This window comes from Gekko japonicus, unplaced genomic scaffold (genome assembly GCF_001447785.1).
Source record: "Gekko japonicus isolate JY-2015 unplaced genomic scaffold, Gekko_japonicus_V1.1 scaffold614, whole genome shotgun sequence".
Classification (NCBI taxonomy): domain Eukaryota; kingdom Metazoa; phylum Chordata; class Lepidosauria; order Squamata; family Gekkonidae; genus Gekko; species Gekko japonicus.
In genome coordinates, this window is record NW_015161421.1 from 581,275 (window position 1) to 600,708 (window position 19,434).

General features: G+C 47.2%; 1 protein-coding gene across 1 annotated transcript in view; it reads right to left on the minus strand.

Moving 5' to 3' along the window:
• The window catches only part of DCC (DCC netrin 1 receptor), a 591,220-nt gene that overhangs the window by 253,306 nt on the left and 318,480 nt on the right, over positions 1 to 19,434 (minus strand). Inside the window, exon 10 of the mRNA XM_015428299.1 lies at positions 15,172 to 15,282. Within this exon, the coding sequence (XP_015283785.1) occupies positions 15,172 to 15,282 (111 nt within the window). The remainder of the gene's footprint in view (positions 1 to 15,171; positions 15,283 to 19,434) is intronic.

The following is a 19,434-nucleotide window of genomic DNA, read 5'->3' on the forward strand; positions in this document are numbered from 1 at the left end:
TAAAACACCTGGCTATCCTATTTATTTATTTATTTATTTATTCATTCATTCATTCATTCATTCATTCATTCATTTATTTATTTAATTTCATTTATACCCGCCCTCCCCGCACGCAGGCTCAGGGCGGCTTACAATATGTAGGTGCAATGCACCATATACCAACCTGTTAGTTATTGCAAAATTAGCCCTTAATGCTTTCCCATGGGGTCGGGGAAGTTATGATAAAGGATCAGAGGAGAAGGGAAATAATCAGTTATAAAGATTACAATGATAATAGTGATTCGTTTAAGAGGAAACAGAGAATCACAACACATAGAACTGTTAAAAATGCCACAGATTTCTCACCTATAGGCAAGTATCATCAAGCACTGGAAAAACCCAGTACACCAATAAGAGGCTAGCCACAAGTATTAGAGAAACATTTCTGTTTGCCAGTATAATTTCCTGGCAATGGTTTAGACAGGCAGTTTCCAAACTTTTCGGTATGGTGACCCACAAGTCCAAAATTACTTGGTATGGTGAGCCATCCAGGGCTGGCCCAAAGTTTTTTGGTACTCTTAGTAAACTATGACCTTGGCACCAGTGTTCCAAGAAGGAGGAGGAGGAGATTGGATTTATACCCCACCCTTCACTCAGTGTCTCAGAGTGGCTTACAGACTCATTTCCCTTCCCCTCCCCACAACAGACACCCTGTGAGGTAGGTGGGGCTGAGAGGGCTCTTTCCAGAACTGTACTTGAGAGAACAGGTCAGACAGAACTATGGCTTGCCCAAGGTCATCCAGCAGCTGCATGTGGAGGAGTGGGGGATCAAACCCGGTTCTCCCAGATTAGAGTCTTTGCACCTAGCCACTACCCCAAACTGTTAGTGTGAGCCAGCTCACAGGTTTTTTTAGCCTCCAGCTCACACAGTTTTGTCTTAGCTCAGGAAGGATGGCTCCAGAGCAAATTAATTTAGGCAGCAGCCAAATCGCTCACTCACAACTTTAAGGCCAGTAGCTCACAAAGTGGAATTTTTGCTCACAAGACTCCACAGCTTAGAGGGAGCATTGCTTGGCACCCATCTAGTTAAGCGTTCCATTATCTACAGTGGCTAACCAGATGTTGTGGAGACACCAACAAACATTGCACAAAGGGCACAGCTGCTCCCACTATGAGCCCCAAGCAAGTAGCATTCACACATACACAGCCACTGAATAGGTAAGTTACATTCCAGCCTTTGACCACCCTCTAATCCCCCCTATAAGTCTCCCTCTAGTAACCATTAGGACACATTTTACTTGATCAACATATATATATGAGAGAGCCAGTTTGGTGTAGTGGTTAAGAGCATGGACTCTAATCTGGCAGAACTGGGTTTGATTCCCCACTCCTCTACACACAGCTGCTGGTGTGACCTTGGGTCAGTCAAAAGTTCCCTTAGAGCTGTTCTCTCAAGGGCAGCTCTTGAAAGAGCTCTCTCAGCCCCACCTGTCTCACAGGGTGTCTGTTGTGGGGAGGGGAAGGGAAAGGAGATGGTAAGCCTCTCTGAGACTATGAGTGAAGGGCGGGGTTATAAATCCAATCTCTTTTTCTCTTCTTCTTCATATGCAGTGGAGGGTAAAAAAGCCAACAAATGTATGAAAGATACTGTTTTCAGGGTCAGATCTTTGGTTTCCAAAACACAAAATGGAAAGGACGGAGGCCACCATTAGGAAGGGTTGCCCTGCAATTCCCTTTCAGAGGCTTTTGCAACCCACTTCTGACTCCTGACCCACAGGTGGGGAAACACCGGTCTAGACTTTGTAGCACTCGCTCCAATTCCCCCCCCCTTCACGCAGCCTCATTTGGGAAGCTGCTCAAGGTAACACAACAGTAAGGTAAAGGTAAAGGTTCTGTTGCTCGAAAGCCAGTCGAGTCCGACTCTAGGGTTGCGGCGCTCATCTCCGTTTCAAAGCCGAAGAGCCAGCGCTGTCCGAAGACGTTTCCGTGGTCATGTGGCCGGCATGACTAAACACCGAGGCGCACGGAATACTGTTACCTTCCCACTGAAGTGGTACCTATTTATCTACTTGCAATTTCTTGCTTTCGAACTGCTAGGTTGGCAGGAGCTGGAACTAGAGACGGGCGCTCACTCCGTCATGCGGCACACTCGGGTCTCGAACTGCAGAACTACTGACCTTCCACAGCCTGCAGTTCAGCATCTTAACCACTTGAGCCACCGCAGCTCCATATCACATAACACAACAGTACTTGATGAAAATAGCCAACCCTCAAAAATGGAACTGATAGCACTCGATTTATAAGGAATGTATATTGCTTTTATGCAAGACAGCACCTTTTATCTTTTGAAAAGCCTTTTAAAGGTCAAAGCAAGCCTTTGCCAGAGTTTGCCAAAGCAAGCCTTTGCCAAAGGAATTACAGGTCTCTTCAGAGGAGGGCTGAGGTAGCTTGTCTCTTGGAGAGCAGAAGTTACAATCTCCCCACCTGTTGAAGAGGCCTGTAACACTTTAGCAAAATTCTGCAGGTGGACGGCATTGCAAAATGCTGATGTGAACCCCGACCGAACGGCCTCTTTCGATTGTGAAGCATTCCCACTATAAACCTTGGCAAAAAAAGGCAATAAAAAGGTGATGGGATTAATACCCCCCCCCCATTGTTTCACTGTCGTTGATCGTTCCCTTGGCGTTTTATGGGCTTTGCAATGAATTGTAGTCGAGCGCATATAAAGTCTTCCAAGGATCGGCAGAAGCCACAGGGAAGGCTTGTTAGAATATTAGAGCTCTTTAATGCACACCACACTTTTGTAAGAGTTTCACACTCCATCGCCTTGAAGGCACTTAATTGTGCTGTGTTTAAAAGAAACAAACAAGGAGCAAACACGATCCAGTTCAGTTCCTCCAGTATTCCCCACGGGCCCGCATATCTTCAGTCTCATAGTGTTTCTTGTCATTCAAGGGCACCGAGCCATTTTGGATGACTATGCATCAACATCTCTGAAAGGTATTCAATGACAATACATGGAGAATGATTAATGTGGAATTTGCTGCCAGAGGATGTAGTGATGGCCACAGGAATAAACAGTTTTCAAATGAAATTAGAAGTCTACAAGGGGCGGGACCCGCGATACTCGCGGGGAGGGAGGGACCTCCGAACATGAGGCAGAGGAGGAGGAAGCAAGTTCCCCCCATCCCGCCGGTTCCTCCCCCGTCTCCTCCACCCGGCGGCCTGGCGAGCCTCTCATGCCCCACCCGGAGTCTGGGCTGGACGCTTCTAGCTCCTGCAGCAGCCTTTTTCGCCTCCAGCCCTCCGTGGGGAGGGTGAGCAGACGCAGTTCCCCTTTCAGTGGCGAGGGGGTTCGCAGAGCGTTCCCTGCACATGCGCAGGGGATGCTCTGTTACTTTTGGGGGGATTTAAGTATCCCCCCGGTATTTTTTCCGGATTTTTAGATTTTTGTGCACACCTGGGGACTGCCCCAAGTGTGCACAAAAATCTCCCTCCCCCCCAGGTGCCCCTGATGCGTGGATTTAGGTATCTGCACGCACGGGGGCGGCTTCGCTATTAGTATATAGATCAGGGGCTACTAGCCATGGTGACTGAGGAGAACGTCCAGGTTCAGAGGGACTAAACCGCTGAATCCCAGAGCCAGGAGGCAACATCAGGGGAGGGGAAGGCCTCAGCCTCCCTGGTGTTGTCCATCCAGTGGAATTGGTTGGCCACTGTGTGAGACAGGATGCTCGACTGGATGGACCACTGGTCTGATCCAGCGGGGATTTTCCTATGCTCTTACGTTCTTACGACAACACACTTTAAGGGGCACAGCGTGTGCCAAAGATCAACTAAAATGAGAAACAGCAATGAGTTCAAGATCTGTTAGGTAGAGGTTTCCCTTGCTTGAAAGCCAGTCGAATCCGACTCTAGGGATGCGGTGCTCATCTCCGTTTCCAAGCCGAAGAGCCAACATTGTCCAAAGATGTTTCCGTGGTCATGTGGCCGCCATGACTAGATGCTGAGGCGCATGGAATGCTGTTATCTTCTCACCAAAGCGGTACCTATTTATCTACTTGCAGTTTCTTGCTTTCGAACTGCTAGGTTGGCAGGAGCTGGGGCCAGAGATGGGAGCTCACTCCATCATGCGGCACTTGGGTCTCGGCCTGCTGAACTACCGACCTTCCGGTCTGCAGCTCAGTGTCTTAACCACTTGAGCCACCGCAGCCCCAAGATCTGTTACTCATTGTTATAATCATTAAAAGCCTAATTATAATCAAGATTATACCAGTCCGGGCACTGTACAATACATATATATGTCATGGTCCTATCCTTGTACACATGCAATCACAAGGAGAGAATGACAGTGTTTGAGGCAGCATGGTGGAATAGTGGTTAGAGTATCAAGGCAAGGATCTGGGAGACCCAGTTTCAAATCCCCCCTCGGCTACGTAAGCTTGCCAAGTGGCCTTGGGCCAGTCACACACACACAACCTAACCTACCTGTCCGAAAAGGCCCATTGAGTCTGGTGCCTTGGACCTTTCTGTCCAGAACCTGTGCTGCCCTGTACCTGGGGAAGCTACCAAGTTGGGGAGGGGATTGGGCAAGGAGGAAGTTGGCTGCTGGGTTTCCTGCTTGGGGAACCTGCCAGTCAGAGTAATGAAGCCCTGGGAGTACATTTGAGTGAGCTCCCCCTTCACCCATTCTGAGGCTAATGAAGCTGCAGGGGACTAAGCAGGAGCGCACAGGAGCAGAGCTCCGGCAGTAAAGAGCCCAGGGGGCGGGCACATGCAACAAGCCCCACCCCCTGCTCCCAGCAGCCCTCAGTCAGAGCAAGAAGCAGCCAGGTAAGTTACACAGCCTCCCATGGCCCCCCAGTCCAAAGTCCAGTGGCACCTTTAAGACTAAGTTTTATTCAGGTACAAGCTCTCCCTCCTCTGTGAGGGCAGATCTGCACCCCCACACACAATAGCTAGCAATCCAGAACAGTCCAGTGGAGCCTGAGTGGTGGGTGTTGCCTTCTGACACACTTCTGGTGATGTCAGGGGGTGTGGCATATGCAAATAAGTTATGCTAATGAGCTATGCTAATGAGCTCCTGCACCTCTTTTTCTATGAAATGACTCCTGGGACTCAGACAGCACCAGGGTGGAAAGCCAGTTGGCAGGACCTGCCAGGGAAGCGCCTCATTCTACCTCAAAGGGTCATTGTGAGGATAAAATGGAAGAGAGGAGAACCAGGGCTATTTTTGGGCAGGAACGCACAGGAATGGAGTTCCGGCTGGCTCCCAAGTTGGCCACGCCCAGCAGGAACTCATTAGCATAATAGGCCACACCCAATGACAGAAACTCATTAGGACTGGCTACATTAGGGGTGTGTGGCCTAACATGCAAAGACATTCCTTCTACAAAAAAAGCCCTGGGTTTTGACAACAAACAAGGTAAACAGAATAAGAAGCAAAAGGTGGGTGTGGCTGGATGACCACACTTCTGGTAACGAGGGCTGTGTGGCCTAATATGCTAATGAGCTGTGTTGTCAGGGGTGTGGCCTAATATGCAAATATTTTTCTGTTGGGTGTGGCCTATTATGCTAATGAGTTCCTGCTGGGCTTTTTCTACCAAAAAAGCCCTGAGGAGAACAATGTAAATGGCTTTGGGTCCCCACTGGGGGAGATAGGCAGGATATAAACAAAGTAATAAATAAATAAATGCACATACGTGTCATGGTCCTATCCCTGTACACATGCAAGCATAAGAGGAAAATAAACAGAAAGATGTTGTTTGATGGGGGGGAAAAGATGCAAGGACTGTTAACTTTAATTAAATGCTGAACGTTGATGGGGTGGTTAATGAGGAGATATTCCTAATTTTTACCCTACACTTCCTCCAAGGATCTCAAAATGGCATACAGTGATCCCCTCCCTCCAATTTAGCCTCTTTCTCAAGATCTCCCAGTTACAGATGAATGGGAATCTGGGGAGGGGCCGTGGCACAGTGGAAAAGCCTCTGCTTGGCACTCAGAAGGCCCCAGGTTCAATCCCTGGCATCTCCAGTTCAAAAGGACCAGGCCAGTAGGTGATGTGAAACCTCTGTCAGTCTGAATAAACAGTACTGAGTTTGATGGACCAATGATCTGCAGGAGTGTAAGGCAGCTTCATTTGTAATTTAAAACCAGGATAGCACAAGATAGCCCAATTTCATCAGATCTCAGAAGCTAAGCAGGGTCAGCTTTATCTAGTATTCGGAAGGACGACCTCCAAGGAATACAAGGGTCGTGGCACAGGGGCAGACAATGAAAACCACCTCTGAAACATCTCTTGTCTTAAAAACAAGTCTAGCTCGCCACCTGGTGGTGCATAAAGCTAAAAGAGCTAGAACTGCTGGCTGCCAGACAATCTTAGGATCTCCTGGCTGTACTACCCACACTGCCATACCATAATTATTATTAATTTAGTCCACCAAATCCAAGTCCAGCACTTTTACCCCTGCACCCTACTGGGGACTACTTTGTTGTCCCCAAATTTCTCTTCATACTGAATTCCTTCGATTCTAGCTTAACTACAAGAATCAATTTAATTCTAGGATTTGCCCAATGTTGGAGTCTTCCAATTCACTGGCATGCAGTGTGCCTCACTGATTCCAATGTGCATGTGGGTGCTAATAAAACATTGCAAACTGGCAACCTCACTGTGATAGTCCTTAGAGGTCAATTGAGATACTGGTGTGCACATGTACTCCTGGGCACTAGTGACACACACACACATCCACACACAAACACAGATGGAGAAATAAGATACCACTGGTAGCTTGTTTCTACTATTTTAGTATGTACACGTTGGTAAAAGTGAAGGGGGAAATGTGTAGATGAATGGGGGGGCTGATAGCTGCTTTTAACTGCACATGAGCAGGAGGGCTCTATATAATATCGGACACATAAAGCTGTCTTATACTGGATCAGACCATTGGTCCATTGAGGTCAGTATTGTCCACTCAGACTGGCAGTGGCTCTCCAGGGTCTCAGGCAGAGGTCTTTCACATCACCTACTTCCTGGTCCTTTGAACTGGAGACCTCGGGGATAGAACCTAGGGCCTTCTGTGTCCCCGTAGCCAGAAATGTTGGGTTGGTGGGGCATGCAGAAGGCAGAAGGGAAATTTTGTGGGGCAGCAGGGGAGAGGGAGGAGGGAGGGGACGGACACACGCCTTCCCTGAATTCCAAGCAGTGATTTCATGGCAGCCTCTGCCCTCCCTCACCTCCTGCAAGATTTAAAAGGCCTGCCTCTCTTCCTCCCCTCCTCCAAGATTTAAAAGGCCCCCCAGCTGATTGGCGGGCCACATGCTCCACCAATCAGCTGGAGGGCCCTTTTAATGTCACAGGCGGGGAGGGAGGGGAGGAGGGGGAGAGGGGCAGCAGCTGTTGCGGGGGCATGTCTCACATTTGAGGGGGCAGAGCCCCAAAATGCCCCACTGTAGCTGCAGGCCTGGCCTTCTGCATGCCAAGCAGATGCTCTAACACTGAGCTAGAGCAATGGAGGATTCCTCTCGTTCATCATCTGGCAGCAAAAATAGCAACAAGCCGGTGACTCAGCAGAGGGCCAGGGAACTAGCTGAGAAAATAGCAGGGGGTGGGGAAAGCATGTGTGCGATGTCTAGACATATTTGCATCCTGAGACCTCTCATTTCAGAAATTAAGCCCTGGCTATTGAGAGGATGGATGAGATTAGTGGGAGTTTTTATATATTAAATGTTTGACAAATCGTTACTAATTGGGACAATGCAAAAAAAAAAAAAAAGGGCTACTGGCAATGATGCTATGATCGCTTTTTCAGCAACCCATCCTGGACTTCATTGAATCTGGATTGCATAAAACCACCTAGTTACAACTCTGGCTTATCCCAGTAATTAGGGAGCTGGCTACCTCGGTATTGATCAGTCCCTCGGTCTTTATCCATCTATTAGATGGTTTTATCACATTATCATCATTATTTTGTGTGTGTGTGTGTGTGTGCATCTTGGCAAAAAAGGAATGAAGTACTGCCAATGAAGCATTTCTGTCTCTGCTCAAGAACGTCCGCCACAGTGCCACCAACATCAGCACTGCAATTTAACTCGCCACACAATGACCTTGCAATGTATCTGATTGATGCTTCATTTAAACACCAAATAAGAAAGTAAGGACATAAGAAGAGCCCTGCTGGGTCAAACCATTGTTCCATCTAGTCCAGCATCCATTCTCACATAGTGGTCAACCAGTTCTCCTGGACAGCCAACAACAGGGCATAGAGGGGCATAGAGGGGCTGAGGCCTTCCCCTGATGTTGCCTCCTGGCTCTGGGATTCAAAGGTTTAGTGCCTCTAAATGTGGTCCCCCTCAGTCACCATGGTTAATAGCCACTGATAGACCTATCCTCCATGAATCTATCTAATCCCCTTTCAAAGCTGTCCATTCCTGTGGCCATCACTACATCCTCTGGCAGCAAATTCCACATTTCAATTAATTCACATTTAATTCCACATTTTAATCCATATTTAAATCTTATGTAGCCATTGGCGGAGCATCAATAAGGCAGGGCAGTGCACACGTGCACCACCATGCACATGTGGCCTTTCACTAAATATTGTTCCCCCTGCCCCCCCCCCCTTTTTGCTGCCAGGATTTCCCAAGTCAAACTGGAAATGGGAGATCTCACCAGACAGGCACATTTCCTCAGACTGCAAACTATATACGACAGAATGGTTCAGCACAGCGTTTTTATAAAGATGGTTGTGTATGTATAAAGTACCATCAAGTTGCAACCAGCAAATGGTGTCCCCCTAGGTTTTCAAGGCATATTTTAAAAGTGGACAATTCGATCACTGCTGCCTTTTTGGAGAGGAGCACCATTTTACCTAAGGTGTAGATTCAAAGAAACAGCTCCAAGGCAGAAGAAGAAGAGAAGAAGAGATTGGATTTATACCCCACCTTCACTCAGTCTCAGAGCGGCTTACAAACTCCTTTCCCTTCCCCTCCCCACAACAGAAACCTGTGTGGTATGTGGGGCTGAGAGAGCTCTTTTGAGAACTGCCCTTTCAAGGACAGCTCTTGTCAGAGGCTTGCTCAAGGTCATCCAGCAGCTGCAAGTGGAGGAGAGGGGAATCAAACCTGGTTCTCCCAGCTTAGAGTCCGCACACTTAACCACTACACCAAACTGGCTCCAAAATGCCAACAGTGCAGCTGCTGCATAGCCACAAAGCTGACCAGGATCTGCTCGAGTCAAATGGTGGACAGGAGGAGCAATTTGAGGCTCAGCTAACAAGGCAGTCCATATCGGTACGTTTGCTTGCCAAACACGGCCACCCCAAAGTCTGCACACACCTGATCTCTGTATTGATTCTTCATAAGAGAAGCCATGTTGGATCAGACCAATGGTCCATCCACTCCAACACTCTGTGTCACACAGTGGCCAAAAGCCAGGTGCCATCAGGAGGTCCACCAGTGGGGCCAGAGCTCCAGAATCCCTCTCCACCATGCCCTCCTCCCAAGCACCAAGGATACAGAGCATCACTGCCCCAGACATGTGCTTAAGCTCAGCATACTGAGCCCACTCTCCTGGAATACACATTTACCAGACTGATCTAGAATCCCTGACATAGTTACTTCAACAATTTTAATCAGATCCTTTGGGGGGAGAATATTGTGATTTTTTAAAAACTTCCCCCAGGAAATTAAAAAAAACAACCCACAAGAACAACAAAAGCACAAAGTTTGATGCTGAAAATAAATACTTAAAAATCTTCCCAGCTGTCAGAACAACCATTCCCAGCTTTCCAGGGAACCTTGGAGAGGCAGCGGTGTTTGGGTTTCTAATTGGTTGAACAAAAACACAGTAATTAAAAGGAATACCCAACGGGAGATACAGGAGGGTTTTTTTCAAGAAACAGTTCCCTTTTTTTGTCTTGCAGCAGATGCTGGGAAGGCGTCCCGAGAAGCGGGAGAAACGGCTCCGGCAAAAGAGCAAAGAGGGAGTCGCACTTAAGAAGCTCCGCAGCAGCATAGTTTGAATTTAGCTGATCCTTGCAGGTGTCTCACTCCCCCCCCCCCCGTGCTTGGCTAAGCTAATCATCCCCAAGGAGGTCCCATGGGAACCCACTACACATGAAGGAGCTGGAAGGCAGTGGTGCTTTATAATGCCACCATGTCGACACTGCTTCTCAGCCACCTATCACGGCAGGGGACTGAACCAATCTGGACTGGGACTGAATCTGAACGCAGAACTGGGATAGGGATTCAGGGTGACAGCGTGTTTTGGAAATGGCATTTCCTGAGAGGTCTCTTTGGCACCGTTGAGATGGCTTTACGACCTGTACATCAGCAAAAAAATCAAATGGTCTACACTTTTTCACTTTTATCTACACTTTTTCAATTGGTTTTTCCCCCCATAGAATCACAGAATCCCAGAGTTGGAAGGGGCCATACAGGCCATCTAGTCCAACCCCCTGCTCAATGCAGGATCAGCCTAGAGAATCCCTGACAAGTGTGTTGTCCAGCCGCTGCTTGAAGACTGCCAGGGAGGGGGAGCTCACCATCTCCTTAGGCAGCTGATTCCTGTGGCACAACTCTGACTGTCAAAAAGTTTTCCCTAAGATTCAGCAGGTACCTTTCCACCCTTAATTTAAACCCATTCTTGTGAGTCCTCTCCTCTGCCGCCAACAGGAACAGCTCCCGGCCCTCCTCGAAGTGACAGCCCTTCAGATACTTAAAGAGAGCAATCATGTTCCCCCTCAACCTTCTCTTCTAATGTTTCCAATGTTCCCTTTCCCCCCAAAGGAATCTAATTCTCTGAAGGCTAAAATGAATTTAACACTGTTTTATGGAAGATATGGACAAACTCTACACCATGGGTCCCCAGTGTTAGAAATATGTGAGTTGCGAGGTCTAAATTCCAGTCATTATAGAGCTAATCTGTATATTTTGTGTGCTATTGTTTATCCTGACCTTGAAGGAAACCTGGCTCAGAGCCAATGCAAAGAAAGCCTGTGAAACTGAAGTCTGTTTACAAACATCATTGGTTAATGTAATCAGGTGATTTCCTTCTAGGGGTCAAGAAGAAGGTGAATCTCCATTATTGTTGTTACAGTTGTTGTTGTTGTGAGACCATGTGGTCAGTCTGTAAAGCTTTAGAGATGTAGCCTTTGTTATTTTGTAGATTTCCATGTGAACCCCACCCTTAGAAACCAACATTTTTAAACAGAAAGAAATGCCTCCTCTCCAGTGAAGCAAAGATCCATTGCAAACCTCCAAGTATCTAAGTATTTTTGCCTATTTTTCCAACACCCAGCCTTCTTAAACCTGCAGGCAGCTTCAGAATTTTGACATAAGGTGGAAGGCACAATAACAAAATAGCTGGCCCAGGAGGCAATGCTCCCTCTAGGCTGTGGAGTCCTGTGAGCAAAAATTCTGCTTTGTGAGCTACTGGCATTAAAAGTTGTGAGTGAGTGATTTGGCTACTGCATAAATCAGTTTGCTCCGGAGCAAAGACAAAAATGTGTGAGCTGGAGGCTAAAAATCTGTGAGCTAGCTCACACTAAGTCTGTTTAGAGGGAACACTGATCCCCAGGTCCCACCTGGAGGATGGCATCCCTAGCATCCAGACCAGAGGGAACACTGCCAGGAGGTGGAGCCAACCATAAAATGTCGAGAAGAGACCTAACCCTAACCCTAACGCTAATCGTACCTGCTCAGCATTTCAAGCAGAAGCTCTAACACAATGCCTTTAAATCTGCACAACCAATCGAAAGCTCTGCTGGAGAACAGCCACCACCCCCTACTTTCTAAAATAACTTGGTGGGTTCCAGGAAATGTGCTGGCTGGCATCAGGATACCCACGGGCACCGTGTTCGGAAACTCTGCTCTACACCATTCATCTCTGTTTATATTCACTTGTTGCAGGATCTCCTTGGTCCCTTACTCTCAAAGATGCAAGAATGAACTATAATAAAACACCACCTTAGATACTAAACCACGACCCTTGCATTTTTTCCAAAATTACTTGGTGGTGGAGCAACACAAGGGCAGGCATGGAATGTCCTTCTCTTTTCCCTCCAGTTTGGTGTAGTGGTTAAGTGCGCGGACTCTAATCTGGGACAACCGGGTTTGATTCCCCACTCCTCCACTTGCACCTGGCTGGATGACCTTGGGCAAGTCATAACTCTGGCACAGCTGTTCTTGAAAAAGAGCAGTTTCTGTCAAGAGTTCTCTCAGCCCCACCTACCTCACAGGGTGTCTGTTGTGGGGAGAGGAAGGGAAAGGAGTTTGTAAGCCGCTCCCAGACACTTTTGGGTAGTGAAGGGCGGGGAATAAATCCAATCTCTTCTTCTTCTTCTTCTCCCGCTCCCTCCATCAGGGCAACTAACACTGTACCAGCAGCTCCACAGAGACAAGGATCCCCAAGAAACGGGAGTTCTTTCTGCACTTGGATCTCATCCCTGGCTTTATCAGAGTTCAACTCATGACCAACGCTCTCTCTAAAGCTGTGGAGTCTTGTGAGCAACAATTCTACTTTGTGAGCTACTGACATTAAAGTTGTGAGTGAGCAATTTGGCTGCGGCATAAATTAGTTTGCTCTGGAGCCATCCTTCCTGGGCTAAGACAAAAATGTGGGAGTCGGAGGCTAAAAAACTGTGAGCTAGCTCACACTAACTCAGCTTAGAGGGAACACTGTTCATGACACAATGCCTTGCACTTAACCCTGGTTGTAACAGCATCCATTTATCCTGAGACAAGTGTGGAGCAAAACTGGGGTGATCTCAATGTAATGTGGAAACAAAAAAAATACTCTGAGATAATTATAATTGTGAACTCAAGTGTAGTGTAGAATGTAACTTCGGGGACAGGGTTGAACCAGGATTTAAGGTCTAGTGCGGAAAGGGTCACAGTTGTCCAGGTCTGGCTGCAACAAATGGAAAGGGGGAAGGAATGGTGTCTCCTGCCCTAAGAAAAGCCCCTGGACCTCACACTGTGATGAGCAATTTCTAGTTCATATTCTGGAGTGCATCCACACCATTGATATCTCTTGCATGTACCCAGGTATCGACATGCAGAAAAAGCTCTTCTAACTATTTGAATCCACGCCTGCCATCTGGTTTTCTCAGCAGGGTGCCATTGATGTGTATCCTCTTTCTTGGTTACATAAAGCTATCGATTGACCCAGTGCATTACATGTACAGCGAACAAAACAAAAGACTCTAAGAGAGAGAGAGAGAGAGAGAGAGAGAGAGAGAGAGAGAGAGAGACTGATTCTTGCCAGGGCAGGGTTGGCCCTTTATCTTCTTGGAAAACTTCCCAGTGAGCCACTGATCTTGAGGACCAAGGAGGAAAACAAACATCAATGGTTCTGCCTCTGGAGCTCGTCTCCAAACCTGCATCCTTCAACCAGGGGCAGCATGGTAGGAGGTGATGGGTGAGGCTATCTATGCCTATCATTACTGTCAACGTGACAGAGGGAGAACACTTGGGCAACTTCCCCCCGACAGAGCCATCATAGTTCGCTAAAGGCATCTCTGTGTGTTATGTGTCATGACGTTGCTTCTAACTTATGGTGACTCTATGAATTAATGACCTCCAAAACATCCAATGGTTAACAGCCTTGCTGAGGTCTTGCAAACCGAGGGCTGCGGCTTTCTTGATGGAGTCAATCCATCTCTGCTGGGTCTTCCTCTTTTCATGCTGCTTTCAACTCTTCCTAGCATTATTGTCCTTTCCGGTGATTCTTGTCTCCTTGTCATGTGACCCAAAATAGGCATCTACTAACTCTGTAATCTGACCTGGTATATTTTTAGTGTGAAAGTTGGCTTGGGTTGGTCAACAGTGGTGAATGAGCACCCATCGCTCCAGGTACAAACGTATCACTATTTTCACTTTTCATGTTCTGGGTCCGAGATCAAGCACTGAAAACAGGATGGTTCAGTGTTGGTTTGGTATGCTCAAGACTCATTGTTTTAAAACTTTTGGAAGGGGAAGTCCAGTGTCTCCTCATTCTCAATGAGATGATCAGTAACAACAGTAGACCAACTTCCCTTGACAGGCAGCTTAGAAACTACTGCCAATCTACTGGAAAGTTTGTTTGTTTATTGGATTTGTATCCTGCCCTCCCCTTGACAGGCTCAGGGCGGGTTCCAACAGTAAAAGTGCAATACGGTTAAAACCATTTTAAAACACAATGTAAAATACATGACATAACAGCACATAACAGCACGTAAGTCATAGATGCCATGTTGTTGTTCAGTTGCACAGTCGAGTCCGACTCTTCGCGACCCCATGGACTAGATCCCGCCAGGCCCTCCTGTCTTCCGCCGTCCTCTGAAGTTTGCTCAATTTCATGTTCGTTGCATCTATGACACTGTCTAACGATCTCATCCTTTGCCGTCCCTGTCTTCTTTGACCTTCAATCTTTCCCAGCATCGGGGTCTAATCCAGTGAGTGCTCCCTTCTCATTGGGTGGCCAAAGTGCCATACCACTCTAATAAAAGTCAGTTGCTTCAGTGGTTGATGATGTTAAAATCAGTTTTTGTTATAAAGATCTTAATATGTAGGATCCCAGGACCCAGAACTACAGATAGACCCAGGCTAAAGATGGAGGTACTACATATGGAGGGGGCCCAAGGGGGGGAACGTCCGCTGCCTCAACCAAAAGCCCAGCGGAAGAGCTCCATCTTGCAGGCGCTGCAGGATTTATTACAATTCCGCAGGGCCCTGATCTCACACGGGAGCTCATTCACCAGGCAGGGGCCAGGGCTGAGAAGGCCCTGGCCCTGGTAGAGGCAAATCGGACGTCCCTGAGGCCGGGGACCACCAAAAGTCCCAGGAGGTGAGATATGGGGCTAACTGCTTGATCTGCCTCAGGTGAAAAGAGGCAGACCTAGCAGTGGCAGTGACCACACGAGTTCCATCCCTGTAATTATCTCGAGGTATTTTTACATTCTACACTACACGTGAGTTCACCCTTTTAATTATCTCATCATATTTTTTTGTTTCCACATTACCTTGAGCTCACCCCGGTTTTGGCCCATATTTGTCCCGGAATAAACGGATGCTGTTATAACCAGGGATAAATGCAAGGTATTGTGTTGTGAGTTGAACTCTGATATAACCAGGGATGAGATCCAAGTGCGGAAGGAACAATCAGAACAAGCTCGAAGAAGGAATAACAGCAGAGGGAAGAAATACAATTACCGTCCAGATCGCTCTCTGGCGTTTCAGCACTGTACCAGTCCGAGGAGGGTCCCGTCCCGTTGGCTGTCATGGCTGCGACTTGGAAACTGTACTGGCTTCCTTTGTCGAGACCTGTCGGTGGGTGCAATAAAGGCAGAGAGAAAACCCAGTTAACGTTGCCAGGCTTTTAGTCTCAAGCCCACTTCTAAGCACAAAGCATTCTACTTTGGTCCTTGTACAACTTCATAGGAAAGCATGGAGGGATGTGTTTCTGGAGTAAGCATTGTTGTCAGTCTTCCTGTCGGTTGCCAGGAAGGTCCCGGTGACTGCAATTACACGTCTGAGAGAAAAGTTAAATGGTTTTCACCTCCCTAGCATTTTGCCAAGAGTGTTGGCAAAGTGACTCTTCCAGGGCTTCTGTTTCCCCAGGGCACTGGACATCTACTTGGCATTTCCTTGCACTATATATATGTCTCCTGTACAGACAATGCCCTCATACTCCAATACAAAAGATGCTGGAATAGCTGGCCACTTGTAGGGTCGCCAGCTCTGGGTTCGGAAATACCTGGAGATTTTACGAGTGGAGCCTAGAGAGGACGGGGTTTGGGGAGGGGAAGGACCTCAGCATGGTGCAATACCATAGAGTCTAGCCTCCAAAGCAGCCATTTTCTCCAGGTGAACTTTTCTCTATCATCTGGCGATCATAGGGATGCCAATCTCCAGCCTTATTATAGTTACAGTATGTACTAATGTTGTTGTTGTGACACCACCAACTTTATAATTGTTTAATATATTGTTTGGGAATTTTTGATGGTGTTTTCTACTCATGGAATTTGTATATTTCGGACTTCTGTGATGCTAGTCTTTTTCCCTTGGGTTTTTTTTTTGGATTGAGCCTCCAGGTGGCGGCTGGAGATCTCCCACTATGGCAACTCATCTCCAGGTGACAGAGATCAGTTCACCTGGAGTAAATGGCCACTTTGGAAGTTGGACTCTATGGCATTAATGCCCGAACCCTGCCCTATTTAGACTCCACTCCCAAAATCTCCAGGTGTTTCCCAGCCTGGAACTGGCAGCCCTGGGAGATCAGGTATAAAAGCAGGAGATCGCCAGGTCACACCTGGAGGCTGGCAACCCTATACCCTTCCCCTCTGGTTGGGCTGTCTACCTCACCTCAGGAGGGCTTGGCCAATGTTGTGCCCCGCTGGCAGCAGATTTGGGGGCCCAAAATCAGGGGAACATCCGCCCCCATCGGGGGGTTGGCAAGCCTATCTGCAGACAGTGAGTGAGGGGTGAGGCCGCCCACCCCCAAGCATCCAGTTATTATGTTTTATGTGGTTTGTTAGCTGCATGTGGAGGAGTTCTCCCAGATTAGGGTCCTCGCTCCTAACCACTACACCAAACTGTATCCTCACTACAGCTAGGTTCATTAGGAAAAAGAGTCACAGTGCTACTTTTTTCCTGTTTCTAGTGAACTATGCTGGGTTTGTGCTCCCTGTGACAGCAATATATGTTTACCGTTTTGTGTATCTTATACTGACCGTGAAAAGCTCAAAGATAAAACACTTGCCTTTAATTGTCAAGATCCTCTGGGGGGGAAATGTTCAAAATTAAAAACAACACTTCTAAATTTTAGCTGATGGCGGATCTTACAATAAAACCAACAGCAGTGATTTAAAGTCCTTGTTGTAACTCTGAATTACTTTACTGGTTGCAGCTGTCCTCATTAGTGGGCAAAAAAAAAATACCCACCTGCCTTCCCAGCAGAAGCTTTTAAGGAGACATAAAGGCTGACTGCTTGAATACTTAAATCATCTCTTTAAAAGCGTCATGATTTTCAGCTCCTCTGGAAATCATGTAATATGGGAACAAACAATAGTGGCGAGATACGGCTTTTGTTTTCAGCTGCATTCGGCGTACTCGGATACTCGGAAATTGTTCCTTCGTATGTACTGGGAGTGAATAGATGCCACAGAAAACAGGGTCCTGGTACTTTTAAGAGTTGTAAAGCAGGGAAGAAACAAAAATAGCTGCAACTCTTCTCAAGCCAGCATGTCAAATACCACCTGTTGAAATCTCTCTAGTCACTCTACACTGAACCGTTTTGTTTTTTAAAAAATAAAAAAATCCAAAAAAGGTGTCCCCCCCCCCCAAAAAAAGAAATTATTCTGAAGAACTTAATGACGGTTTCTTTGGAGCCAATTCCCAGAATCCTCTGCTCGTGGTCTCTTTGATTACCGCACTGAGCCAAGGTGATACGCTAAGCAGCAGGAGGACCCATAGCTCAGTGGTACAGCACATGGTTCTGCATGCAGAAGGTCCCAAATTCCATCAAGGTCAGGTAAGAACATAAGAAGAACCCTGTTGGATCAGACTAGCGGTCCATCAGTCCAGCATCCTGTTTCACAAAGTAGCCAACAAGTTCCTCTGAACGGCCAACAACAGGGCATAGAGGCCGAGGCCTTCCCCTGAATTGTTCCCCTGGCTCTGGGATTCAGGGGCTTAGTGCCTCTGAATGTGAAGGTCCCCCTCAGTCACCACGGCTAGTAGCCATTGATAGACTTATCCTCCATGAACCTATCTAATGCCCTTTTAAACCTGTTTATTCCTGTGGCCATCACAACATCCTCTGGCAGCGAATTCCACATTGCAATCACTCTCTGATAGCTGGTGGCTACTTGAGATCCTGCAGCACAATGCTAGCATAGATGGTCCAGTGGTCTAAACCTAAAGGGGCACGTGGGGCACGAGGGAACTCACGCACAGCAAGGAAAGCCTAGCCCAGCATTTGAGTCATATTGCTGTGATGCAGCAGTGTCACTTCTGGCTCATGCCAGAAGTCATCTTGTTGCTGGTGACATTGCGACACTCTGGTATTTGGGCAAAAATTCTATGTTAGAAGCTGTTTTTACCATAGAATTTTTGTGCAAACACCAGAGCACTGCAGGTGATGCAACAACATCACTTCTGCCATGCCTGGAAAGTGACTTTGCTGCATCGCTGGCAACAAGGCTGAAATACCAAGCTAGGCCTCCCTCACTGTGGTAGTCCCCCTGCCGGTGAGCTGATTGGTGTTAAGGGCAAGGCCCAGGGGCAGGCGCCTGGCAACCTTCTATGTTCATCCTCTACCCATAGGTTGTCAGAGCCTCCCCATCCTCCCGACACAGAGTCTGACAGAGAACTTCTTAGACAGCTGTCTTAGGAGAAAAGCTATCAGATGCTGACCCTTGAAGTGAAGAGTGTGAATCTATCTACCCACCTACCAACTTTGTTTGCCTAAAGACCCATACTGTAGGACAGAAAGACCATTTGAAGATATCTCCATTCCAGGGTACCGCTCCTGTCACACCCTTGCTGGTCGATAAGGTTCTTTGTTGATTCAACTTTTTGTTCTCCCAGAATTCAACTTCCTGTACTGTATAAGCCTAGTCTGTTGCCTGTCAGTGACTGTCTTCTGGTTTATGTCAGATTCTTAGTGGTTTTAGAAAGTGGATGTGGTTAGATGGGGCTTTTGCCCACTTGGGCTTCTGATTGCCCACTGGAGATCTAATTGGCAGTGCAGAGGGTTTTTTTATTGTTTGGCAATGGCTTTCACTGCGTCACTGTATGCTTTCACTGTATGCCTGAAGATAAGCTCTGTGTTCATTTTAAAAGGCAAACTGTTAAGAAGAGCTTTTGCCTGAAATGTTGAAGACTTACTATATATCAGTTATGCATAACCTCACTCCTTGACATTTCATGGTTGGTTCTGCTTCCTGTGGCAGCCATTTTGTGGTTGTGCCCTTCACCCTGTGTCAGAATTCCAAATGTTTCCACAGGCCCCAAAAGGTTAAGGACCCCTGCTTAAGAGTGACTAAGAAACAAAATCTAAAACAGACCTATAAAGAAAGGAGGAGGCTTGATGCTTCATAGGTCATTGGAGTCATTGGTTCTGCTTCCTGTGGCAGCCATTTTGTGGTTGTGCCCTTCACCCTGTGTCAGAATTCCAAATGTTTCCACAGGCCCCAAAAGGTTAAGGACTCCTGCTTAAGAGTGACTAAGAAACAGAATCTAAAACAGACCTATAAAGAAAGGAGGAGGCTTGATGCTTCATAGGTTATTGGAGTCACTCGGGAAAGGGTGACCTTTAGCTCACAACCCAAGGTTCTTCTCAGATATACCAGTTTATCTAATATAATGAATGCCTTCCACAGCTATTAGGAGAAGCAGAGCAATGACTTCGAGGAGTTACCACGAGGGGTGTAGGAACCCACTCACCCTTCCCCCTTCACTCTTGATGATCAG